Raw genomic sequence first — 26,571 nt, forward strand, 5'->3', positions numbered from 1 at the left:
TTTGGTGTTTATGGAAATGGTGAGTTACTGGTTACTGGCCAGTGTTCTGTAACATGCAGATTGTTTTAATAGTTCAGCCCTTATCCTGCGGTGACAGTTATTATCTGCTCAATATGTAAAACAGCGCAGCAGCTACAGGCCTGGAGTGGAGGTAAGTAAAGCGAGCAGCCTGCAAGTAAACCCTGAAGAATTCTCAAACAGAAGAGGGTGTGAGGGGAGCCCCCTGGAGAGCCAGGGCCAGAGATGCCTTCCTGTGTGGCCTCTGAGCGTCTGGACCATCGCACTTGTGAATTCACTCCACATATCCCTACAGGGAAAGTGTCACACCCTGTGTGCGTGCTGGTGCCTAGAATGTGACTGGCCTGCGTGCAGGTGCCAATCCCCGGATCTCCCTTCTCTCTTTAAGCGCTGCGCACAGGAAAGGAGCACTCTCTTAGGCCCGTCCTTAGGATTCTCAGCGGGTGTGTTCCACAATCACCATAGCAGACTTATGCACCCATCCATCTCTTGCTCATCACTCAGGCCTGGTACCTATTTTTTCTTCATTCCAGGTGTACAGGCTAGGGGGAATCAAGCATCTGGTTGACCTATTGGACCACAGGGTGTTGGAAGTTCAGAAGAATGCTTGTGGTGCCCTGCGAAACCTTGTGTTTGGCAAGTCTACAGATGAAAATAAAATAGCAATGAAGAATGTCGGTGGCATCCCTGCCTTGCTGCGACTGTTGAGAAAGTCCATTGATGCAGAAGTAAGGGAGCTTGTTACAGGTGGGTAGAGAGCATGGACGGTCTAGAGGGAGTGCTGGAAACAGTCTAGACTGCCCTTGCAGAGTGGCAGAGAGCAGGCCTTGGAAGCAACGCTGGGAGTCATAGATGATGCGCTGGGCAGGTAGGTGGGCCAGCTGTTACTCACAGCTGGGAAGGCCTGCACCCAGAAGGCATTTGCAGTGTTCTAGCATATCAGTCGTGTGCGTATCGGTACATAGGCACTCACACTCAGTTCCCTTGCCTAACTAGCCGATGGCTCACGGTGGTCTTGACATCCCTAATGCATGTTTTCTTTTCTGTTTTTCCCTCATTAATTTCTCACAGAAGAAAGAAAGCTTTTCTGAACTTTTAGTGCTAAGTTTTTTTCTTGTAAGAAATTCTTATATTGTCTTTCCTGAATAGACCTCAAAGAATTTATAATATAAAATTTACTGCTAAACAGGAAGAAAAGTACACAAAGGTCCATGTTTTCCTTTTCCTCCCTTTTTTTCCCCACTATTTAAAAGTAGGTCAGGTTGATTTGACAGTAGATAATCCACATGTGAGGAAGGCTCGTGATCTTCAGCTTGGGGGACGTTGGACCAAGTGCTTGCTTGGGTGCCTGCCTCTCATTTCGTCACCCTATATGCCACACACTTCCCTTTGTGTAGAGCACAGGGTTTCCTAAGGTGTGGGCCCCGGCCTTGAAGAGGGACACGGGGGATGTAGTTCAGAAGCAGCTCTATCCTGTGTAGTCTTCCAGTATAAAACTATAAGCACCTTCTGGTCTTTCTTCCAGAGTTTTCTGCCCCTTCGAAGCTTTTTTGACTTTTAAGAAACATTGTTTTCAAACATACATATATAGTAGAGAAAATCAAATTATTTTATAACCACATACTGTTGGCAGCAATCATTTTAAATGGAATGGCTGCTGATGAAGCAGTCCTTTAAAAATTTTGAAAAGGGGATGATCAATCTGAAATGCTCAAGTGAAATGATGAATGATCAATCTGGAAATGTATCCCTCAGCTCTCACACACAGAGGATGTAAGAAACATATTTCCAGTTCCCAGAGGCTATTGCTCTCAGCTTGATTTCAGTGTAAACATTGAAATATGAAACTACCAAGTCATACTGTGTATCTAGAAAAGTTGTTGGTGCTTGTACACGGGCATGATATGTGTTCTCATATGTCAAAGCCCATAACGTAGGGAAAAAGGAGAAAGTAAAGTTAGTTGTTCCATTTCTCAGTTGTAACATTCAGTTGTGCCAGACTTACCTGACGGTCATTGAGAAGAAATATATAGAAAAAGTGAGCCGTGCTATGTCTTCAAGCCAGAGAGCATCAGGAGACCCTTAAGTCCTTCCATTAACCGTTTTCCAAAGCCGGTATTTATAAGTCGTTTAAACTGTACAGTCACAGAGGGGCTTAAGTGGGATCTCAAACTTTACCTTGTCTGATCAGCCACGCAAGACATGAGTCTCTGTACTGACAACCCCACTAGTTTTCACATTGGCCAGAACAGGGGACACAAGCCTGAGCGTCAAGGGTAATGCGTTTGTCATGAATGAGAAGCAGGGAGCACAGACGCTGTGGAGCTCGTGTGGGAGCCGAGAGCAGCTCTAATGACCAATTCTGCCCTACAGCCAACCTCCAGGGCCCCTCTGACCCAAGACCCTTTAGTCTGAACTCCCCACCCTCGGGGAACCAGTGTTGGGTAAAACCCTCCCTGAAATAGAGCCCTGTGCGTCTGACCTTCAGTTCTGAGCCAGTGCCATTCACAGAGACGGTGGCTCTGAGGTTTGATATTCGTGTGGACTAAGAGTTTGTTGGTGAGAATTAAAACCAACCTAGAATCAAAATATTTAGGCCAACAAACTTGAATTCAAACTGCTAGTCATTTGAAGAAATTACTATTCACTTGGAAGTAGGCCTCTGTTCTTCACAATATTAAGTAATTCAACCTAGTTATTAAAGCCAAGTCGTTTCTCCCTTTGTCCTCTTTGTTTCCGTTTGACAATTTTTACTATACAAGTGAAGAAATTTTAACTATTCTGAAAAGGATGTTTTGCATTTGCTTTAAATGTAATAACTGCCCAGGGCCTTGTATTTTTTGGCCACATTTGTACTTTCAAGGAAAAAAACTAAACTTTTTGCCAAGATTATTCTCCCAAGACAGTATGGCTATCTTTGCTAATCAAAATGGTTCTCTGATACGTAACATGATTCTTGTGTTTCTTTCGCTGTGCTGAACGTTTTTCCACAGTGAAACATTCCGTGCTCTCCGTGTACCTACAGCTGTGTGCGTGGGTGCTGTGAGTTGATCTCCCTTCCCCAATGGGCGTTTTGCTGCTACTATGCTTAAACACAAAAGTGGTGCAGAGTCCAATTGCCCCTCCATCGGGCTCTGCAGTCGGTGTCTTCTGGGCCACAGCCGTGATCCCAAGGGAACATCTTGTCACTAAAAATGATAGGATCGAATCATTTGTTCAAGATTATTAAATTGTATTTCTGAGCTAGGAAATATGAATTTATACTTACTGGACATTCTAAAAAGACCCTGTATTAAACTGTAGAAACTGGAGATGCTTTAAAGAATCCGGAGACCTCCCTTGTAATGAACCAGGTATCCCAAAGCTCTAACCTGTTACTCATCCCTACGACACCAGTGTTAGCCTGGGGACAGCCTTTGTTCTTCAGTAGCATTAGGCTCAGTTCATCCCACTTGTGTATGCTTTCCAAGGTCACACAGGATTGTTCATCCAAATGGCTAATTCAAGCCATCCATCCATTGCAGACGCCATGCAGAACACGGGCCACACCATCTTACCCTCGTCACTGACTCCATAATTTCTTATTAGGTGGTGGTTAATTTTTTAAAAAGATACCTGCTAAGGAAAACCAGGTGATCCAGGCAAAGGTTTAGCAAACAGTAAGCCTGACAAGAGTTGGTCATTCATACATAAAGAGTTATGTGATTGCAGGATGGAAAATTCTATTTTGGTTTCTTTGACCTCAATAGTATGCCTTCTATACAGCCATTTGTCACCGGATCTAGACAGGAGGCAGTCCATTACTCTCCTGCTTTTCTGGACTACTTGAGCTATTAGGAGCTGTGCACGTTATTTTCAGAAATCTAGCATCAGCCCTTCCCACTTCCCAGCCATAATTAGTAAGAATCCTTACCACCTGCTCTACTTATAACACTAATAACAAAATCATTCATCACCAGGCTCCAGCCTCCCTCCCTCCCTCTTCTCTGTTCATTTCAAGCCATAAAAATTTGTAATGAGAAAATGACAAAAAAAATAGGTATAATTGGTACTATCCCAAAATAGTTCATTATAGATGGGCCAGCTCCTAGCGCATGACGAACTTAGAACTTGCAAACTCCCTGTAGAAACTGCTGTTCCACAGCGGCACACCTGGGCACCCGCATCGCAGGTGAGAAACCGGGCGCAGGGAGGCGGAGTTCCTGACGCAGGCTGCTTTCCCCTCCCCAGCACAGGTTCTGAGAAAGGCTAACCAGACACAACTCTGTCTTCAAATACTTTCCCTTCCATGGAGGTGGCAACAGAAGGACATCGTAGGATCCTAATTACTTGAATTTTACCCAGTACTCTAGGGAGCTCTCCTAGAACTCCACCAATAAATTCCTGTCAAGCTAGTGACCTGGCATAATCCTAAAGTTTCAGCTCACTGCAGTGTGACTTTGCTCTTCTGTCGGGAGTGACAGTCAGAGTCTGGTGCGCCCTTGTGCATGGAATAATAGACCCTCTGTCTGAATGAGGCAGCCCAAGTGGGAACCTAAAGTCACATGGAGAACTTGGTCAGCTAGCGTTGGTCAGGGGAGAATTTCCCAGCAAAGGAGAGGCCTGCAGTGGTGCACTGCCTCGGTAAACTTGGCAGCCTATAAATATGAGGAAGGTGGGCACACACAGGGAGACTCCACATCAAACTCCCCCGCCCCCCGTGTTCCAGGCTCTGCCCCTGCCTGATGCCCTGCAGCCGACAACTCTACCCGCTCGTCTCAAAGCTTCTGCTGTTAGTTTAATGCAGGTACAGATGAGAAAGTGTCCTCAGACATACATAGACTCTTAAGTCAGTGGTTCTCAACCTGCAGGCCACGACCCCTTTGGAGGTCAAATGACCCTTTCACAGGAGTCACATATCAGATATGCTGCATACCAGATATTTATATTATGATTTGTAACAGTAGCAAAATTGCAGTTATAAGGTAACAATGAAAATAATTTGTAGTTGGGGATCACCACATGAGAAACTGTATTAAAGGGTCACAGCATTAGGAAGGTTGAGGACCACATCCTTAAGTGACTGGATAACTAACTCTCTTTGCTCATAGGACACTTGTCAGAATCTGTGTCACCAGCAAAACAAGGGTTGGAGGTGGGGCCACTGTGCTCCTTGCCAGCACCTCAGAACCTTCCCTGTTTCCCTTTTGTAGCCTGTCTGTTCTATTGTACCTGCTTCCAACAGAAGGAGCCAGCTTTGTGTCCCTCATGGGCAGCTGTCAGCATTCCTGAATTGTAAGCTTAGTTCCTGAAGAAATATTCCAGGGGACACTGAACTACACAGCCATGTGGTATCCTTAATCTCCTCACAGCACACACCAAGTGGCAAAATTACCTCAGTAGAGAACATGCTAAAGTACAAATGAGATTCTACAAAAAGACCCCTGGGTAGATTAGGGTGCCACGACTGACCTTTGTGATTAGAAAGCCCTAGAAATGCAGGTCAGTGCTTATGTTTTCCTGACACCAAGAAGCTCACCCCCTCATGACCTTCATGTGGGGAGAACTGAGTAGCAGAAACAAGCCCCTTTGGATTAAGTGTTGGGACTGGGCCCTCCCAGAATGGCTGCTGCAGCCAGCCTCCATTCTCCAGAGCTCCCATCTAGGAAACTTTGTTCCCTCAGACTCAGCACCCTGTTTCCACCACAGCCACGCCTGGGGGAGCTCTCTCACACCTGACCAACTGTGCATCTAAATGTGCAGGGATTCCAGGGAGCTCTGAGGTGAGCCAGGCAGAGACAGAGAAGGGCTCCCACTCAGGAGGCCTATCAGGAAGACACCATGGCCCATGCCTTTAGGCCAAGAGTAGCTCTACATGGCTACTCTAGTGGCCATTGTGACCTCCCCGTAACCCTGGAAATGATTGTATGCTACCATGATATTTTTTCCTCAGAATTTATCCACAGAAAGGCATTTTTTTCCTGTAATTGAAGACAGTACTCATGTCCCACTCATAATAATTGCTTTCCCATTATCCCAATCCCATTTCATTTGTATAATTTGCTGATGGCACAGTGGCCCTGGTAGGTAGGAGGCTCAAGCGATTAGCCTGAAGCTGCAAACTGCAGGCATTTGGAAGGCAGTGCTCTCTCCTCGTTACCCCTCCGACTTCCTCATTCTGTCAACAGCACCCTATTTTTACACATGCACAAACTGCTGGCTCATCTTTAACACCAAAGGCAGCTGCATCAAGCCCCACATTCTCACAGGTGGTTCCTTATCTCACCACCTCACCCTGAAACCACTGTCCTGTGACATAGGCTATATGGTAACCTGATTCACCCTCACTGAAGTAAGCGCTATGTCAGCATTTCAGCCCTCCCACCTGTCTGGCCTGCCCACCTTGCAGGCTAGCCCAGGCCTCAAGTTGTCCTCTCCTACTCTTCCTCAGTCATAGTCTACCTAAGGGTGTCCCACCCCCCTTTCTTGGGACCTCTGCCTTTCCTACTTCAGGTCAGTGTGGTAGCCTCCAGCGCTACTACACGGAAGTGGCCATAACTTAAACTGTCCAGGAAGGACAACGCAATAGTGTGTGATGGTGGGATTTGGCCCCAAACAGACAGACAGCTTTCCTTACAGGCCCAAAGCTCTGAACATTTCACCTCTGTCAGATTCTTGCTTCCCTGGTGACAAATGGAACCATGCTTTGTGAATTTTTGAGGTGTGTGAAGCTGTGTTCATGTTTGTCCCAAGGCCTACAACTCACCTGAGTGAGGGCATATAACTCACCTGGGAACCGACCAGCACCCAACAGAAATGTCATGGGAGCTTCATACATAGTTCTAAGTTTTCCAGTGCCCGTCTTAAGTAAGGACAAAACCAAAGACAGTGGAATTAATTTTAATAATGTATTTTATTTGATCCAATAGAATATGACAGTTTTAAATCAATTATGAGGTATTTTGCTTAGATTCTATACCAAGTCTTTATAATCTAGTATGTTTTATACAATTCAATCAGAACTAGCCACATTTCAGGTGCTTCCTTGGCCACATAGCTGATAGCTACAGTTCTTCTAGACAGCACAGGTCTGTACAAGTTGACCATGCCTTCCCTGGAATTCTGGAGATCAGGAGGGCTTCAAATTAAAGAATTTTCTAGATTTTTTAAAAAAATGTTTACATAGACTTTAGCAACCCTGATCTGAAAATCTGAAATCAGATTTTAAAGTATCTCAGGTTTTGGATTTCTGTATTACTTAGCCTGTATAGTGGTTGAGAGGAAATGACATACGTTTAAAAAGCAGGTTTTGTGACTGGCAGGCAGCAGCGGGTGGCCATATTGTGACAAAATGTAATTACCATAGCATCTTGATAGTACTGTTTTCCCAACAAAAAGTCACAGAGATTCGTCAAGAGCGTATGGAGCAAAGGAGAGATCGTCAGGTGCAGCCACAGAAGAGAGGCAGACGAGGCTGTCTAGGTTCTGAGTCCCTCAGCTGAAGGCTAGCTGGAGAATAATAGTGAGTGCATTCTCAGAGCCAGCTGTGGTCCTGGATTAGAGACCACCACCCACCCGCCTTCCTAGCCGGGTATCAGCATCGTGTGAGTGTACACAATCCGACACGCCCATGAAGAGTGAAGCCCTCGTACCAGGGTTTTTGTACTATAATGTTCCCACCACTGTGTTCAAGAATGCTTGCAGGGCAGGTGTGTGTGACGGCGCCCATGTTCTCCTAAGTCCATGGATGCAGTGCTGTGAGAACAAGAACATGATCTAGACTGGGCAGTGCTGCTGTCCCAGAGCAGGAGTAGAATCACTGTCTTAGTTAGGGTCCATATTGCTCTGAAGAGACACCATGACAGCAGATTTTCTTATGAAAAGCATGTGATTGGTGCTTACAGTTCGAGGTTTATTCCCTTGTCAGCATGGTGAGAAGCATGGCAGCAAGCAGGCAGACATGGGACTGGGCAGACAGCGGAGAGTTCTGTATCCAGATGGACCAGCAGCAAGCACAGAGAAAGCACTGGGCCTGACGAGTATTTGAAACCTCAGTGGCCACCCATCGTGAAACACTTCCTCCAACAGTACCTTCCGGGCACCTTCAATAGCGCCACTCCCTTTGAGCCTGTGAACCTCACTCAGTCCTGTTAAAGCCAGCACAGGCACATTCACTGACTCAGCAGGATATTCTCTCTGCCCTGGACAGGACAATCAGCTATGGTCATCCTCATCTCCTTTGACGTTCCTCACACCCCAGAGGCTGGGGTGGTTCTGGTTACCTTGTAGGCATCTTAAGAAAGGTGCTGAAGCCAAGGACTTCAAGGAGTAACCGTCCAGGCTGGGAACATGGCTTGGGTGTAGAGCGCTCTCCTAGCAGGACACTGCCAGTTCAATTTCTAGCACTGCAGAAATGAACAAGACACTGGGATTGTGCTGGCTCTCGGGAGGAAACAGTGCAGTGAGTGGTTTGTAGTGAGCACTGGGTCTTAGGGGGTCTTCCTTTGGTGGTGTGTGCAGGGGCTTGATTTTTGGCAATTTGGAAAGAGCATGAACTGAATACAATATAAACGTAAATGGCTTAAAAATGGTCCTTTCTGTCCAAGAGAGAAAGCACGTTTGTCGGCCGTTATGTATTCCCAGTGAAGGCACTTTTTAAATGTTATTTGGTTTTTAATGTCCTTTTAAATATGTACTTTCAAGTAGTTGTTATTACTTTAATTAATCAGCAAAATCAGCTTCCAGTGTGAATACAGCACTATCAGTTGAGCATTAGATTAGTTATGCAGCCAGCTTTAAATGCGAGCGCTTTCAACAGTATGCAGTGCCGAATTTATGGGAAATGGTATTTTAATTACTTTGTTCATTCTTTGGGAAGAAAACAAACTTTCATCTCCCGTGGCAGCATTTCTTTTTGCTTATTGGCTACTCATGATTATCTGTACTTTTCTATGGTAGAGAATCAGCATTTTTACAATCCACACGGCAATTCCTAATACCTTCTCAGTTCATTTGTATATGTAAAATCTCCGTCCTCAACACAAAGAGCTAATTGCTTTAAAATAAATAAAACCTCCAGCTTCCTAAACTAAATTACAATTACTTTTAGCATTTTAACTTTTTGTGTGGGAACGAGGTGACGGAACATGCCGCTCCATGGTTTTTGAAGGAAATTTTATATCCAGATGTTATAGCCGGAGGCTCCCCATGTGGACAAAGAATCCCAGGCACACGGCTCTTTGTGTTCTGATAAGTCTTGATACATCTGGGAGCTGCTCTGGTTGTAGAAATAAAAGGCTGAGTCTTGCTGGTAGATTGGTTTTATGACCCATAAGTCACCCCAGTTGACCCAAAGATGTATAATTAGCTCATCTACTGGGGGGTTGCTTGTCTTGAAACAAGTTGACATCTCCTTTTCTGGCAGCCCCATTCTTTTCAGCCTTGCAGTCTGGGGGATGGGCATTCATGATAGAGCACGTACTTCTGAGGCTGAGAGTTAGAACCAGATGGCAGCATGTACATCCCGGCAGACTCTGCTGAAGATCTGCAATGTTCTTCTGGACTTTTCTCTGCTTTATGGACCTTAAAGGCACAGTTGAACGTTGTTTCAAGAAAAGTCACAGTCTGTTCTCTAAGCCTGGTAGGCAGAACACCAAGGGGAGTTTTATAAACAAACACAGGAGATAAAATTAATCCATCAACAAGTAGATGCTGGTACCGACAATCCTGCACATGTGTAAAAAACATGAAAAGGAACAGAGTTAGATAGATGCCCACACATGCCTAATGAAATGCAAATTCAATTTAGAAGTATAAATAAATGTTCATCTGCCTTCAGGAAAATCCATCTCTGTGCACGTATAAAGTAATCAAGTGGGAAAGTTAATTGAGTTGGGGCATCTTGGTTCTTGGCACAGGGGGACTAAAGCCACTGTGAGTCAGATGATGATGGTGTCTTTGCTCTTGTTGATTTGAGGGCACTTATCTGGTGTCCAGTCCCAAACTGACTGTTGATGAAATATAGAATGGCATCCAAGACTACCTGCCACTCACAATCCTTGGAGAAAAGAAGGAAAATTCTAGTTCAATTAAAAAAAAAAAATCAGGAGACTTCTCAAATATGAAAAATACCCTGTAGCCAGGAGTAAAGCTTAGGAGTAGCTTGGAATGAAGACAAAAACAACAAAAACAAGGGACCTTGGAGCCAGTGTCCCTTAATTTCTCATCCTGAACCCTTTCTTCGGTTGTGATTTCTACTGAAGTTTCCGGAGCAAGCCGCTTAGTTTCTTTGGAGATAAAGAGCTACTTCCCGACTTAAGATGCGTCTGCATTGTCAACTGCGAGCAGGAACAGTGTTCAAGGGAATGCCAGTACAGCAGAAAAATTCAGATAAAAGTTATAGCATACCACAGATTCTCACAGTGTTTGCATTGCGTTAGGTGTGTGAGCTAATCCATGCAGAGTTGACAGGAGACAGTGAGCACGAGTTACGTGCAGATACCACAAGCCATTATCACAAGGAGCGTCTGCCGGCCTCGGTAACTACAGAGCGGACCAAGAATCAACCGCCCCACCCCCTCCCCATGGATCATGAAGGGCATCTGTACATCTGGTGATACTTACAGATTCCAGTGTGATGGGTGTTGCTGTGTATAAGCCTTGCCTTACATTTTACTTGACTTTTCTTTGATGAAGAAAGTAGCTTGTTGGAAAATGAAGCTGTCCCCAAGAGTTCTGTTTTGTGATGTGAGGAACGTGAAAGGTTTTGACAGAAAGAGAATTGCAGCAGTCATGTTAGGAATCACACGCTGCCGAGCTGTCAGCAGGCGTGGTTTCAGGTAATAACATTTTCCCCATCAATGGCCAGTGAGCTATATGCTGCCACTAACTGGCTCCCACTCCTGGGTAGTCACACTGGCACCCTAGGTTGCCATGGCTTCATTTAGCAGGAATTGTTCGAGTCTTTCCAATCCTGCTATGCCTCAACCCACTCTTCTGTCTTCCTCCTTTTTCTTGTTCCTTAGTCAAGACAGACCTTCCATGAGTTAGCTGTCTGGTGTTGTCTATCATTGTCTTCCAGCTAAGAAAATGTTCAGCTAATATCTTCTACACATGGGAAACAGAAACAGGCAGTAACAGCCATTATGGAGCAAAGATAAAGATGGCCATGTTCAGTTAGTTCTTTCCCAACTGCCCTTTAGACAATCCAGCCAAACCCCTGGCAAACTGGTACCCAACCATTGTCTGAGAACACTCCATGAGCAAGTAAGTCCGACAGTAAAGTTCTATTCCTAAGCACCTAGGCACATATGTGCCAAGTTTCTCAGTGGGACCTTGTGTCTGTAAGCAAAGGTCATAGTGAGAAGAATCCACTTTCAGAAACAAATCAAAGCCTTCATCTTCCGGTTTCTGAATTGTCTAGATCCTCCCTCCTTTATATCATATCCACCCTCCTTAAAGGAGAACTAGCCTAGGTCCAAACAGATGGGCACCACACAAGATCAAGTCCTTAGAGGCTGTGCTTATAGTGGATGGGAAAGACCGAGGGTGAAAGTCCTTGGGGAAGGGGGCTGAGAAACCAAATTAATGAGGTCTAGAAATCAAGGCCAAGTGCAAGAGGAGAACAGACACAGAGGATGAGGACAATACATAGCATCAGTCTCCATTACTGACACATCTCTAGTCTAGGGATGGCCAGGGAACGCAGCCCTTGGGCATAGAGTCAGGGTCTCCGTTGTTGTTGTTGTTGGTTTTGTTTTAGCTCCTTGGCTCGCCTTTGCTTTCTCCTCTCCTCCCACAGACACAAAGGCTATCTTCTATACTTTACAGTCAGAGAAGGACTACTCAGTCATGCTCCAGGCCCACCGCATTTGGAGCAGCAGTCTTGGGTCTTGTCTGGCCCAGTGCGCTTCTTGATCAGTTGTATCGAGAGACCCGCCGCGCTCCCATAGACAGTGGCAGACTGTCAGCCCCTTCTCTCCACAGACCCACAAGTATCCAGCGCTGATGATTTGGTGAAGCCTTCTGAGCAGCTTGTCACAAACACAACAGGAGTGCGGGACTCTGAAAGACTGAGGCAAAGAAAGCCACCCCATCCCCTTTCCACCTCCTCCCTTACCTCAGAAAGCGAGTTGATGTGAAAATGCCACTAGAGTAGATGACATCTTGGACGTGATCCCATTTCTGTACAGATTATAAAGAGTTATGGCAATAAGTTAACAATAATAGTCCCTTATTACTTTCTCCTGTATCTAAAGAGGAATGTCAGTAACCTACAGTCTTCAGACACATAGCAATAAAACCAGTCAAAGAAAAGTGAGAATGTGTAAACCTTAAATAAGGAAAGTGAAGCAAATACAGCAACCCTCCATGTTGTTGATGTCTACAGAAAAATATACTCTACAGTACTTGGGAAATTGAATCCAAGCCTCCTGCTAACAGAGTGGAAATAGGACAGTCTTTTGAGAAGACAAATGTTGCCTAACTTGTACATTCTAGAGGCAGGATGGGTTGCCTTCAGTTGGATTCATGTGTTTGCTCCTGTCTTAAAGATGCAGGATCTCTGATACATTTTGCTTGAACTTCTTCTTTTCAGGGGTTCTTTGGAATTTATCCTCATGTGACGCTGTAAAGATGACAATCATTCGAGATGCTCTCTCAACCTTAACCAACACTGTGATAGTTCCACATTCTGGGTGGAATGACTCTTCCTTTGATGATGATCATAAAATTAAATTTCAGACCTCGCTGGTTCTGCGGAACACGACAGGTTGCCTGAGGTCAGTGCTTCCTTCCCAGTTAATTACGCGATTGAAGAATGTGTGTCATAAGTAAATTGACTGTAGAAGGCACTGTCTGGCTAACATCCCCCAAAGGTGGTGGCTCTCCTTCATAGCTTAGGGTACAGACTTTGTCACTGTGTGAGGAGACACTGTGAGCACAGGCTGCATGTTTGCATATAACTCCTGTAAATTAGCCAGAAAGGCCCCTTGGCCCATTTAGCCTGAGGGCACTGTGGCAGTGCCAACCGTTTCTCTGTAGTAGAGTTTTGCTTTGTTTGTTTGTTTGTTTGTTTGTTTATCTGATTATCACATAATTACTGCAGGTCTGACGCAGCCTAGTTTTGTTTCAGTTCCGGTTATGTTCACTGAAGTTCAGGATGTAAAGAGACCTATTTCAACAACTGTTGGTTTTGAGTTCTATAAGTAAGTCAGTCCAACTCTGTGCCCTTAGTCATGACCTTTAACGTAGAAAGTCTGTGGGTCTCTTTACCAGTTTGAGGAACAGTTCCTTATTTGCTTACCAGGTTTACAGGATATTTGATCACACTGTGTATATTACCTACTGAAAAAAGCTCTCAAGCTGTGGTGGCTATGGCTTAGCCCTTAGCACACACCTTAGTCCCAAACAATGAAGGTAAAGTTGGTTTGCAGAAGGAAGCCCCCATGATGGAAAGTGATGTCTAATTGGGTGGCAGACAAAGTGACAAATCAGAGAAAGATTTGACAGAATAGGATATGCCCAACTCGTACATGAAAAAGAAAGAAAGGCCATGTAAGAAAGCACAGAGAGAGATAAAGAGAAGAGGCAGTTTTATTGGGAGAATTTTACAGAGACAGGTTGCAGAGAGAATGAGCTGTACACAGATGAAGACAGAATGAGCAAGAGAAGGAGAGGGAGTCAGCCTTGGCTCTTAGGTGACCCTGCTATAATACTTGGTAAATGTCACTAGGGTGAAATAAGCTGAATTGGGCTCCAACTGTGAAAAAGATACAAATAGGGATCAAGAAGGTAGCAGTGGGCACCATAAAAGAAAATGGTGACATAAGAGTTATTGGTGAATCTATGGTAAATTAAAGTCTATGTATTAGTCAGGGTTCTCTCAAAAAACAGAGCGTATAGAATGGATGAGTGAGTGTGTTTGTGTGTGTGTGTGTGTGTGTGTGTGTGTGTGTGTGTGTGTGTATGTATGTATGTGATATCTATAATATACGGTATCTATAATATATATAAAAACATACTCATATGTGGGATTTATTAGAATTTACTATAATTATAGAATCCAGTAGTTGTTTAGTTCATGAGGCTGGATGTCTCAGATGCTCTTTAGTGTAGCTAGATTCCCAAAGAACTAAGCTCCTAATGCCAGCAAAGGACTGCTAGCAAGAGTAAGAACAAGCAGGCAGAGACAGAGAGCCTCCTCCTTCTGTGTCTGTTACACAGGCTGCCAGCAGGTGTGGCCTAGATTAAAGGGCGTCACCTTCTGGACTTTCTCACCTCAAAGTCCAGATTAATCAAGACAAAATCCCTCACAGGCGTGCCCGGCGATTTGGCTTTTAATAATTCCAGATGTAGTCAAGTTGACAACCAAGAATTACCATCACAGCCTATATATGAACCACCATGGAAGCTACTTATCTGAAGGCTAGGGTTCAGGGGAGCGAGTGACTAGTCATGTTAAGGGAATGGGCTAGCTCAGTGAACAAAGGGTAGAGTGGCAGTGTGTGGTACATCCCAAGTCACCTTTCAGTGGCTGCTCTCTGCTGCCATTCTCAAGGATCATTAGTTAGGCTTCGAGGCTGAAGGGGAAGTTGTCGCCTCTGCAGCTCCACCTGTTTCTGTCCATCCAGGAACCTCAGCTCTGCCGGGGAGGAAGCCCGCAAGCAAATGCGGTCCTGTGAGGGGCTGGTAGACTCATTGTTGTATGTGATCCACACGTGTGTGAACACTTCTGACTACGACAGCAAGGTCAGTGCCTTCCCGCTACCCACGCTCCCGGCTGCCGTGACAGCAGCTGCCTACCTACTCACATGCCATCTCACGTGTCGTCTCTGAAATTCTGCAGCCTGGAGCTGCTCACCCATCATAGGATGAGGCTCCCTAACCGTGACACGTTGGGGATAATGTAGCAACTTAACAGGCCTGGAACCATGGGAACATGGTGACATGAAGGACCTCACATGGGTCCAGGATTTCACACATGGTTTCCAGGTATCAGCCCCATGCTCTCTTCCTACTCTTAGCGACAGACACACCCCAGCCCCACCATGCCCTCCTATTTACTCTTGTGACACTCTAGCAAATTCTGCCCCAGGGGCTGGGAAAGACAGGAAGACCAAGCTAGAATATCAGGAGTCCTAAGATGTATGTCTGTGTGGTGTTGGGCTGGGCTGGGCTAGAAGAAGCCATTGGGTTCTTGGGTTACAAAGATGAGTCTGAGAGAGAAAAGAATAATGAGTCGGGGGTGGGGGAGGAGGTTCAAAAGAAACAGCCAAGTTTTTAGTTGAGCCTCATTAAACAAGAAGACCTGCAGATGACACTGAGAGAGACAAGCAAGTTGGGAAGGAGGACTTGCCAGGTGGGCCAACCCTAATGGTGACTTTAGACATGTGAGTTGGAATGACAGTTGGCCCCCAATTAAAGATTTAAAGTACAGAAAAACAGGTGCAAAAGACAAAATGTCAACAAAAAGAGATTAGTGGAGATAGGAAACAGAGGGGCAGCAGAGGTCAAACCTGGTGATAGAACTGCTTCCGGGAAGGGAGGAGGAAGTGCTGTGTAGCACTGAGCATGCCCGGTGTATCTTAGCATAAAGACAATCAATCCATACTTCACAGCTGCACTCTGACCCACAAGACTGAAGAGTCTGCTTCTCCCCTTAGACTGTCACGGTCTAAATCAGCAGTATTTCCTTCACACTCTCCATTTATTTCCTGTTAGTGTGTGCAGTGCCGAGGCATCTCATATGACATTTTTAATTACACACTGTTGGGTTTCAGACAGTGGAGAACTGCGTGTGTACCCTGAGGAACCTATCATACCGGCTGGAACTAGAAGTCCCTCAGGCCCGGCTGCTCGGACTGAATGAACTAGATGACTTACTAGGAAAAGAGTCTCCCAGCAAAGACTCGGAACCAAGCTGCTGGGGGAAGAAGAAGAAGAAGAAAAAGAGAACGCCACAAGAAGATCAAGTTAGCATTTCCTTTTCTCTCTGGTCTTACTTGTTAGAAGTGAGAAGCTGCAATTGGCAGAAAAGACTGTCCCAATTAGCTAAAAACCCAGTCCAGCAAAATGCATGCCAGAAGCCAGAGGGCTTACCTGTTTCCTTTCCACTCAGCCTGTGCCATTTGTCTTTCAGTGGGATGGAGTCGGGCCTATCCCTGGACTGTCCAAGTCCCCCAAAGGAGTCGAGATGCTCTGGCACCCGTCAGTGGTAAAACCGTATCTGACTCTTTTAGCAGAAAGTTCCAACCCAGCCACCTTGGAAGGCTCTGCCGGATCTCTCCAGAACCTCTCTGCTGGCAACTGGAAGGTAGGATGTTTCCTCCTTGTACACATTTCTTTCTGTCTTTGTGGTCAAGTCAGCCTCAGAGGTAGAAAGGACACACTTGTTTGTAGAGTTTGTTCCTAAAAGGGACTTAGGCTGTCTGGGGAAGAGACAAGATGCCACTCTGAGCATTTAAAATGAATATGACAGAGTCCCTCCCCTGAGAATCTGATGAGCAAATGTTATAGTCTCCGCTGGTCCATTCTGGGTGATCCTAAAAACTGACTTCCTGGGTGGCCTGGCAGGGAAATAGGGGAGAGAGGAATTGAAGGCCTCCTGCAGGAAGAGCCAAGCTCAGCCAGCAGGGTCTGAGGCCAGGGTGGAGAGGAGTGATGGGTAAATAAAACGGACAGTAGGGAACAGGTGAAGCCAAGCAGACAGGACCTGACAGAGCGGCTGCCTTGGAGCTGGCCATCACATCCAAAACTGTTTGCTGCCATTCAGGAATAAGGCCTGACCCACAGACAGGGAGCACTGAGGTTTTTCAGCAGATGAGTAACAAAGATAAGCTGGTGCGGACACTGTTGGAGCACTTCTGTGGCTTGACGGGGGGTGGGAGGGGAGTAATAAAAATCTAGAGGCTGGGCTTCCTTCCCAGGAGGATCCAGTGCCACATCATAGTAAGAAAAGATGGGGGACCTGGTTCCAAAAGCTGAGGTCAGGCAGTGCTCGCAGGAGTGCCTACTTTTCTTGAGCTCCTCCAAAGCATAGAAAGTCTGTCTTCTTATACATGGGCAACCTTGTGGACATGTAGATGATTTCCTATCCTTACCACAGTCTGAAACATTTCTTAAAACTTTAGATGCTGTCTTTCCTTTCTCAGGCAGTCCTTGTGTGGTACAGTGTCAGTCACTAGAAACTTTCTGACAAATGCATGGTAAAGGGTGACTAATTCTGGTTTGGGCTCCTCATCCCACTCTGCCCGACATAAGGCTCTGTGAGACTCAGTTCTCCATGACTGAACTGTTAGGAGGCACAGATGTGCGTATTCATTCAGGTGACTGACAGTTGACACAGACTGGTACTTGGGTCTGGTGCTCCCTTAGCCAGTGTGGTTATGCATTTACTATTTCTAAAGTGCTGATGGCTTAACTAAGGCTGACTAAACTCTCAAGAATCCCAGCTCCCGTGAGCCGACATGGAGGAGCCCTGACCTCAGCAACTTCATCTGTGGGATGAAATGAATATTGTACCCAGGTGGTTGAGAGCACTGAGCGAAATAATAAATGACAAAGACTGAAGATAGCTCCTGGCATATAAGTATTTGTTTTATAGCCAAAGAATCACCTGGTGATCAAAATTGTAATAAGACACATGTGATTGAATTTTGTAGAATTCAAATCCTGGGATCAGGAAGCTTATGTAAAATACAAACATTGTATTTAAGTAATTCTCAATATCAAAAGTAGTCACTCAAATTCTCAGGCCCTTGGGGCTGAAGAGATGGCTCAGCACTTAAGAAAGCTTGCTGTCCTTGAGGAGGGCAGAAGTCTGGTTTCCTACACCACATCAGACGGCCCACAGCTGCCTCTAGCTGAAGCTCCAGGGAATCTGATGCCCCCTGGCCACTTTGGGTGCTCACATGTACATACACAGATACACATAATTTAAAAAAAGAAATATATTTCTTATGTATATGAGATGTATGGGCTGCTGTGTGGGAAAAGGATTATTGGGCTGGCCCGGTAGTCTACAGGGAAATAGGAAGCCAGGAGTCCTGCAGTTTCGGGAAGCTGATCACACTTCCCAGTGCTTTCTGCAGTAGTGAGCCTTGTACTACATTTCTTCCCTGTAGATTTCATTTGATTTGGAAGTTAAAAGCTATCATTTCATACAATGAATGTTAATTGGATATTTAAAAGGCATATTTTTCCTCTTAAGTATATTATTAAAATAATCTCCTGTAGAATTCAAGAAACTGGGCAGTCAGTCACATATTTTAATATTAACAGTAATCTCAGAGAGCTAGTGGATCTCTGTCCTCTTGAGCTAATGGATCTCTGTCCTCATGAGCTAATAGATCTCTGACCTCATGAGCTGAAGGATCTCTGTCCTTGTGCTTTGTCCACAATAGGAAAATATCAGATGTTAGTTGAGCAGTTTCTTTGATTATCCTGCTTTATTCTGTAACATTACTTTGTTGTTGTTTCTTCAGTAATAACTCAGTGTTGCTTTCCAGTTCACGTGGCACACAGAGCGTAACCAGCTAATGTTGACTGAGATTGTATTTTGCATCCAAGCATGCTTTTGCTGTGGGTATAAATTATCATGCCTTGTGTCTGTGGAGAATTCCCTTTCTTCCAAGTAAAGGAATTTTTTCAGCAGGTTTTTGACAAGTTACCAAACTCTCAATATTGTTGCTGTGTGCGCAAAAAAAATAAGTAACCCAGTGGAGCCAGGCTCCCTCTAATGTATGCAGAGTCTGTCCTGCCGTCCTCCTTCTAGCCTCTGGACCCAACGTGGGGCCAACTGGGAAGAAAACAGGCTCCTTCCTTAATCATGTTTGTATATCTGAGAGGAAGAGTAATCACTCCCTTCTGTGTCCTGCACAGAAATCCGACAGATGGTGGTTTGAGGTCTTCAGGCTTTGAGGGATTTCTTTTTAAATCCGCCATCCCTGCCTATCTATCTCCCAAATGGTGGCACCACTGATTTAATCTCCCCTGGACAGAAAACATTAATTTATTAGTTTATCTCTGTAGATTGCAGAAGCACATGAGAATGAAACTACTTTTTACTCACTAAGGCCTTATTTTGCTCACCAGTTTGCAGCATATATCCGGGCAGCTGTCCGGAAGGAAAAAGGGCTTCCTATCCTTGTTGAGCTTCTAAGGATGGATAATGACAGAGTCGTCTCTTCTGTGGCCACTGCCTTGAGGAACATGGCGCTGGACGTTCGCAACAAGGAGCTCATAGGTGTGTACTAGTGACAGAGTAAAGCTGCAGGAGAAGCAACTGTGACAATTAGAAAACTCTGGATTTATTAGTGCCTGACATTTAAGAGTCTCTACAGCCGAGCCTGCTCCCCATTTCTTTGCACATTTTGTTCCCTGCTCTTCGACTGTTCTTCTTCAACACGAGGCGGGCTCAGTAACTGAACACTGACCTGAGAAGGTAAATTTCCAGAAAAGCCTGAGTTCTCCAGTGATCTCAGGTGTGCATAACAGCACTGCGAGATGATGAAATGGGTGTCTCCATTCCCTAAGAGAAGTTATATCCTGAGCAGCAAGAGCAAGAAAAAATATTCATTCCCTTTTCCAGTATTTGTGCTGATGTCTGCTAATTCACCAATACTGTCATCTTCTACGTAACAAAAAGAAACCATATGAACACTATAGCGCTCTCTCTCGCAGGTCTGTGTAAACACTCACCCCAGTGACGGACAAACCACTGTCGATTATTTCCATCACAAGACAGGGTTAGGGTGTGGGTGAGGTAAGGAAGGACGAGGCCACGCAGACACAATGTTTTAGCCTTTGCTCCTGTGTGACAGAGAGTCAGTACACCATCACATACACAGAGCCAAGAATGAGACCATGTGCAGCCTGCTGGTCTCCAGGCATGGCCCTATCCCAGTTTGGTGGTAACAGGAAGAGGGGGGCACTCCATGGGCTGGAACCTCTTTCCTGAACCTGCTGCTCATTGAGCTCATAACCCAGAGCGTCCTGTGTACCCGACTCTGCTCAGTTCCTGCTTCTGGGTGGAAATCAGAGCTCTCGCCAGCTTCTGAAAGAAATGCCATGAGGCTCACTGTTAGAGGAAGTAAGAAGAAATGAGGACAGTACCCTACATCCACCAATGCTCCATTCCAGACCCCTGGCTGGGGATGTGGGGACACATGATTTTTTATGGATTTAGACCCAACTTATATTAAAGTATAATTACATATATGCATATTAATACAATTGTATTAAAACACAATAAAGTAATAGAAAGAGGATGCGGGTAAGAGAAAACATTAGCGAGAGTAAGAGTATTATTTATCCTTAAGGTTAGCTGTGATCCTGGCTGGTGGAGCCAGCCAGTGATCATAACTACTTAGGAGGCTGAAGCAGAAAGGCGACGAGTTCAAAGCCACCCTGGCCTACAGAGCAGGTTCAAGTCAGTCTGCAGAAGTGAGACCCATCACAAGATAAAAGGAGAGCTACAGTGTAGCTTCATGGTGGACTGCTTATGTAGCACTCACAAGGCCCTCGGGTCAAGCCTAGCCCCACCACTAAATGAGTAAACATTAAATGGAATAATATGACTCGCAGGTAAGGCCATTACACCGTGGCTGGCAGGAATGCCACTTTCAATTATTATTGTCCAGATGAATACTTCCTTTCCTTTGGGGCAGATCAGCCCTCCAGAAAGGGAGTCTCTCGGAGCCTCTCTGTGGCCCAGCCCCTGCCCAGCTTCCATCCTTCCTTTAGAGCAGTTCCATTGAGACTTGAAGTTAGATCCGTACTCTGGATTTCTTCTGAAAAGATAAATACTCAGAATGTTTCTACTGCTAAAGCACATGACTAGTCACGTGTTATTGTACATTCTGGCCGTTTTTGAGCGTTCGGACTCTCCAGTGGTGACTTCTCACCAAGCCCGGGAACCACATTTATCCTGTAGGCGTCCAGCACCGCCAGTTTCCCACTCAGCCGCCTCTGCTCTAACCAAGCTTTGCCTGTGATAGACACACAGCTACTGCTGCATAGAAACCCTGGTTTGATGGAAACCTGGATAGCGAGGCCTAAGAAAACATTTACTTCAGCCTTAGTTTCTTTAGTTTGTAGTGCATTTATCCCACATAGTCAGTTGGTAACTGAAATGGGAAAAACTAGAGATGACCTGGTGGAGAGTAGTAAGGGAAGTTGAGTGTTTATTAAGAATTACTGCCCTTGCTGAGCCTGCCTCAGCCGTCTCCGCCCGAGCCTCATTGCTATTACTGTTGCCTCAGGAGATAATGTACCTGCAATTTCGATAGGAATTTTTTCCTTGTGTCTTTTGAGGAAACTATGGTTAACTGCTCATAACAGAGCAGCCAGTACAACCCTCAGCTTTGTTCAAGTGGCAGACTGTTCTCAGGTGACTCGACAGACCAGACCCAGAAAGATTTAATGAAAAGTATTTTTGGCAACCTTAGTTGGTCCAGATTCAGAGATAAGATTTTTGAAAAGCTTGGAGCAGAAATTGCATTTTGATACATTGGGATTAAGAATATCATTTCTGCCTGAAGCCTTCATTACAGCCATTACTGGAGAGCAGGGCACCACAGCCAGTCGACTCCTGAACACTTCTATACACTGATTTACACTTCCTTCAGCAAGTGACAGTAATGTTTTATAGAGGAGTCCTTTCTTGAAGTGACTTGATAGTAATGCTAACTTTCCCTCAAGGTCACGTGTGTGCTTTTATTCTTTGCTGTGGGCTTTGAATATTTTTTCCCATGTCCGTGTCTCTTTTGAAGTTTTGGTTTCCTATAGCCTTAAAATTATCAGGATTTTCAACAACAGTAATAAGAAGCTGATGCCTATGAAAAGCTAACCCTAGTCTTGTGTACCTGGCAGGTAAATACGCCATGCGAGACCTGGTCAACAGGCTTCCCGGTGGCAACGGCCCCAGCATCCTGTCCGATGAGACTGTGGCAGCCATCTGCTGTGCTCTGCATGAGGTCACCAGCAAAAACATGGAGAACGCCAAAGCTCTGGCTGACTCGGGAGGTATAGAGAAGCTGGTGAACATAACCAAAGGCAGAGGAGACAGGCAAGTGTGAGCTCCTGGGTCCCAGGGGTCCTTGTACAGGAGCCACGCTTGATTCGAGGATTTATTTCTGTATTTCTCACATGTTATAAGACTTCTAATGGTAGGGGTGCTTTCTGTCAAGTGCTGGTGTTTCCTTTATTATAGTGTGCCTCACTCCTCCACTCTATCCTCTGAGGTTGCTGTAACAAAATGCTGTGGGCTAGGGAGTTTACGAACAATAGAAGTTGATTTCCCACAACTCTGGCTCCTATGAAATCCAGGATCAAGGCCCCAACAGATTTTATGTCTGGTGTAAGTCCCTTTCCAGTCTTATAGAGAGTGACCTTTGCTCTCACTGGAAGAGTCTCTCAGGCGACTTCTCAAAGGCTGGGCCTCCCAGCACTGTCCCTTGAGAGTTAGGACTTGTACTGAGGAATTGGGAGGCCCAGATGCCCAGGCTGTAGCCATCTCTAAAGCTACGTTTGTTCATGCCTGCACCTCGAAAAACCAAAGCACCAGGGTGGGGACAGTTTTAGGGGCACTGCTGCCTTCGCACCTTGGGTTCTGTTCCAAGCCTGCAGCCTGTTCTACAAGAATGTCTCTTTAAATCCTCACTTGAGATTGATTCTGCTGCCACATGCCCAGAAAGCATGGAAACCAGCACGCGGCATGAGCGTGCTCTGCAGAGGCTCGGTCACACATCTCCCTTTGCTTTTGGATGACAGAAACAGATGAAGCAGCACAAGTGGGCAGAACGAATCGTAACAAAATAGAGGTTTCTGTTTGTGGGGCTGTAGCTGTGACTAAATCTGTCTTAGTGTCAGATCAGAGAGACGAAACTGGGAATGCCAAGTGTCTTCCTCAAACCGTAAGGTTAGCAGCACTCTTCGAACACGCGTGCACGCACACACACTCGCGCACACACACTCGCGCGCGCACCCACCATTCCCACTACATTCCCCCTGGCACCGACTGTGTTTGAGTCACCTTCTACCATCTCATGTAGTGCCTAGGACTTTGTCCTCTTATCTGCTGTTGTATCCTTAACAACAAAAGCTTGGCCTGGCACACGCACAGGGACAATTTATTAATTAGCTGAATGGCAGTACTGAGATTCACATTACAGCTCTTCAAGTCTTTCCAGTTAATACATCTGAAGGAATTCTTAAAATACAGAAACGGTTCAGAAAGCCATTGCCTTACCCACAGGAAGCCCCATCCGTCAGCATAGACAGTATTGCCCGTCAGCCTTTTTATTTCTTGCATTTTTAGATTTTCATTAGTAGCAGATGCATGTACTATGTTTGTTTGTTTGTTTGTTTGTTTGTTTTGATTACTTTTTTCTCTTTCAAATAAGGCCCCATCCTGTAGCCCAGGCTGCCTGTGTAGCCCAGGTCTCAAAATCATAGCAATCCCCCACCTCAGTCTTCTGAGTTCTAGGATTACAAGAATAAGCCACCTGCCCTGCCTTTTCTGTTAAGAAAATGAAACTTCTCCTCAGGAAGTTAAGATCCCATTCCACTGGCTTCTTCCAACACACACACACACATACACACACACACACACACACACACACACACACACACACAGAGTCATATGATCACCTTACATACTCTTAGAAGTTCACCAAGTAGCCTGTGCTTGTAGAAAGGCAAGCGTACTTGATATACCAATAAATATGTATATAAGTCTAATCCCTGGTTGAAAGCAAATGACACGGGGCAGCTTGGACCAGGCAGGGCTGGAAAGATAGCAGTTAAGAGCACTCGCGGCTCCTGCCGAGGTCCTGGGCCCCAGGACCCACAGCAGGCTCAAAACTACCCATAACTCCAGTTCCAGGGAATCAGCTCCCTCTTCTGGGCTCTAAGAACACATGGTACACATACATACATACATACATACATACATACATACATGCAAAACACTCATACACATAAATAAAAATAAATCCTTTTTAAAAAGGAAAAGAAAGAAAAGGTCTTAAAGCAAATCAGGTTGTGTTTGGTTTCCCTGTACTGTACATCCTCGTCTCCCCCCGTCTGGATGTCCCCATGCTGTTCCAGTGCTGGGCACAAAACGGCACTCCAGGGCCGAGGCAGATGAGGCACCCAATGAGTAACAGCAACAGAGCTTGGCAGATGGTACTGACAAGCACAAACGACAAAATCAGAGAAGGCAGCAAGCATGTCAGGGAGAGAAGGGACGGGAAAGGTCTGCTGACAGTGGGAAGGGGGCGGTGGGGGGGTGTGGTCGGTTGTCTCAGTCTCTGAATGGAACCAGAGCCTCTGGAGAGCAGTGAGCAGGGGTAGCATGGTCAGTTTCCCTTGTAGAAGGGTAAGCACAGCCTCATCTAACACACACACTAAAGACTAGGCTACAGCGGCTGCAGTGACATCAGCAGCACTGCTGACAGGGTTGAAAAGCAATTCAACAAGTCTTACTGATAAGTGAGCGGCAGGAGAAGAGAGTATTGTGAATGACTCCAAAGTGGTTGTCAAAAGAAGCCATACCCAGGCAGGAAAGCTTGCAGGAGACCACCACAAGTTTGCTCTGGACTTGAGTGCTTGGGGATAACTATTAGACATCCAGTGAGAGAGAGAGAGAGAGAGAGAGAGAGAGAGAGTGTGTGTGTGTGTGTGTGTGTGTGTGTTGCAGGCTGGCTGCAGGGCCAACACTCAAGCTGGAAAAATACACATGGGAGTCAGCCGCATCTAAATGGCTCATTTATAGAAGTGAAGGTTGACAGGTGTCAGGCAGATGAGGACCCCAAAATAAACCCAGAACCCAGGAGCATGTGGTAACTCAGAATCCAAGTGAAAGGAGATGACGAGAGGTAGGCTGGAGTCGGAGGCCCCTTCCTCCTCAGGTAGGATGAGGTTGAGGCCTGACCATTGGATACCACAGCCATACAGAGACTGGGTTTACAAAGAGATGGGATGGGAGAAATTGTGGGTGTGAGCTTCAGGGGCTTCCGATGTGCTGCAAAGGTGAGAGGACACCCTCGCCTTTCCCGGGATTCTGCCTTCTGCCCAGAGTCTAGTGGCCTCCACCCTTCTGCTTTGCAGCCTGACTCTCTCAGAGTGAGTGACCATGCTAAAAACCGCATCTCTCCCTAGATCCTCTCTGAAAGTGGTGAAGGCGGCAGCCCAGGTCTTGAATACATTGTGGCAGTATCGGGACCTCCGGAGCATTTACAAAAAGGTAACATCCAAGAGTACCTGTAGCTCGAAGAGCATCCCTAATGGCAATGCAATGCTGTCTTTCATTTTGAGCTGTTTCTTTTTTTACTCCACAGGATGGGTGGAATCAGAACCATTTTATTACACCTGTGTCCACGCTAGAGCGAGACCGATTCAAATCACACCCTTCTCTGTCCACCACCAACCAACAGATGTCACCCGTCATTCAGTCAGGTCAGTGGGCATTTGTATGACAAACGATTGAACACTCAGACACACACACACACACAGACACACACACACACGGAAGGGAGGGAGGGAGGGAGGGAGGGAGGGAGGGAGGGAAGCAAGGAACAGAGGGCCGCAGGGCGAGGGGTGACTGAGCATGAGCACGTTAAGTCACTTCAGCTCCACCCATCTCCCTGAGAGCTTGCTTTGAGAGTCGCACTCAAGCGTTGTAACTTTCTTCCATTTGGAAAGGTAACGCAGCTTTAAACAAACTCCAGGGCTGTCCCCACACTGGGATGCTGCTTCACCACACTAGGGGAGGGGCCCTGGCATCTGCTCTGACCAACTGGACAGTAACCTGCTGCAGAGTCTAGGAGGATGCACTGCCTGACTAGGAATGTCTCTGCTCTCTGCCAGCTTTGCATACGTTTTAGGTCTCCTAAGTAGAGTTATTGCTGCTGCTGTTTTTGCTTTGGGTAGAGTTTTGCTTGCTTTTGGTTTTAGTTTTCTTGGGGAAACTTGTTAGGAACAGGCTCCTAGGACACAAGTCATTGGAGCTTGCAGCGGCACCTCCCAGGGCCCTGGCTGCTTTACAGACACACCCCCCACCTTTACACCGCCCAGCCAGCCACCCCCACCTCCTGATGTAGCCTTCCAGAAAGTTCCTTGGACTCCTGGCAACTGTCGCACCCACTCATCTGTAGAGCCCAGCTGAGCGTTTCACCTACACTGCCCCGTCAAACAGTCCTGAAAATGTCATTCTTACCTGGATGAAGCAGGAAAAATGACGCTTCTTACTTTGATTTGGCTTTAAATCACACGTTCTGACACATATATTATCTGTTGTAGACGGCTGTGCTGCTTCTGACAGTCCTATTGCTCATGTGGATAAATGTGGACAAAAAGACTAATGCCTGGGCTCTCGGCTGGGTGGCTGTGGCTGTGCTGGGCTCCCCTGTTGTTTGCTTTATTTGGTGATTTCTTTTTAAAATTAGAAGCTGTTTTACTCACTGAGAATTCTGCTTGGTTTTGGACAAGTCCTCATACCGTTCTCTTATGAAAATACTCAGCACACTCCAGGACTTAGGGATAGGGATGTCAGGGGAAACAGGAGCGGTGGCT

General features: G+C 45.9%; 1 protein-coding gene across 37 annotated transcripts in view; it reads left to right on the plus strand.

Annotated features, from left to right (window-relative positions):
• The window catches only part of Pkp4 (plakophilin 4), a 203,592-nt gene that overhangs the window by 171,577 nt on the left and 5,444 nt on the right, over positions 1 to 26,571 (plus strand). For all 37 annotated transcript variants that reach the window (NM_001427440.1, XM_039106305.2, XM_039106316.2 and 34 more), the window contains 9 exons: positions 552 to 765; positions 12,593 to 12,776; positions 14,628 to 14,745; positions 15,777 to 15,968; positions 16,136 to 16,309; positions 19,090 to 19,240; positions 21,868 to 22,063; positions 25,159 to 25,243; positions 25,338 to 25,455. In NM_001427440.1, coding sequence (NP_001414369.1) covers positions 552 to 765; positions 12,593 to 12,776; positions 14,628 to 14,745; positions 15,777 to 15,968; positions 16,136 to 16,309; positions 19,090 to 19,240; positions 21,868 to 22,063; positions 25,159 to 25,243; positions 25,338 to 25,455 — 1,432 coding nt within the window. The remainder of the gene's footprint in view (positions 1 to 551; positions 766 to 12,592; positions 12,777 to 14,627; positions 14,746 to 15,776; positions 15,969 to 16,135; positions 16,310 to 19,089; positions 19,241 to 21,867; positions 22,064 to 25,158; positions 25,244 to 25,337; positions 25,456 to 26,571) is intronic.

The sequence above is a fragment of the Rattus norvegicus genome, chromosome 3, assembly GCF_036323735.1.
Source record: "Rattus norvegicus strain BN/NHsdMcwi chromosome 3, GRCr8, whole genome shotgun sequence".
NCBI lineage: Eukaryota > Metazoa > Chordata > Mammalia > Rodentia > Muridae > Rattus > Rattus norvegicus.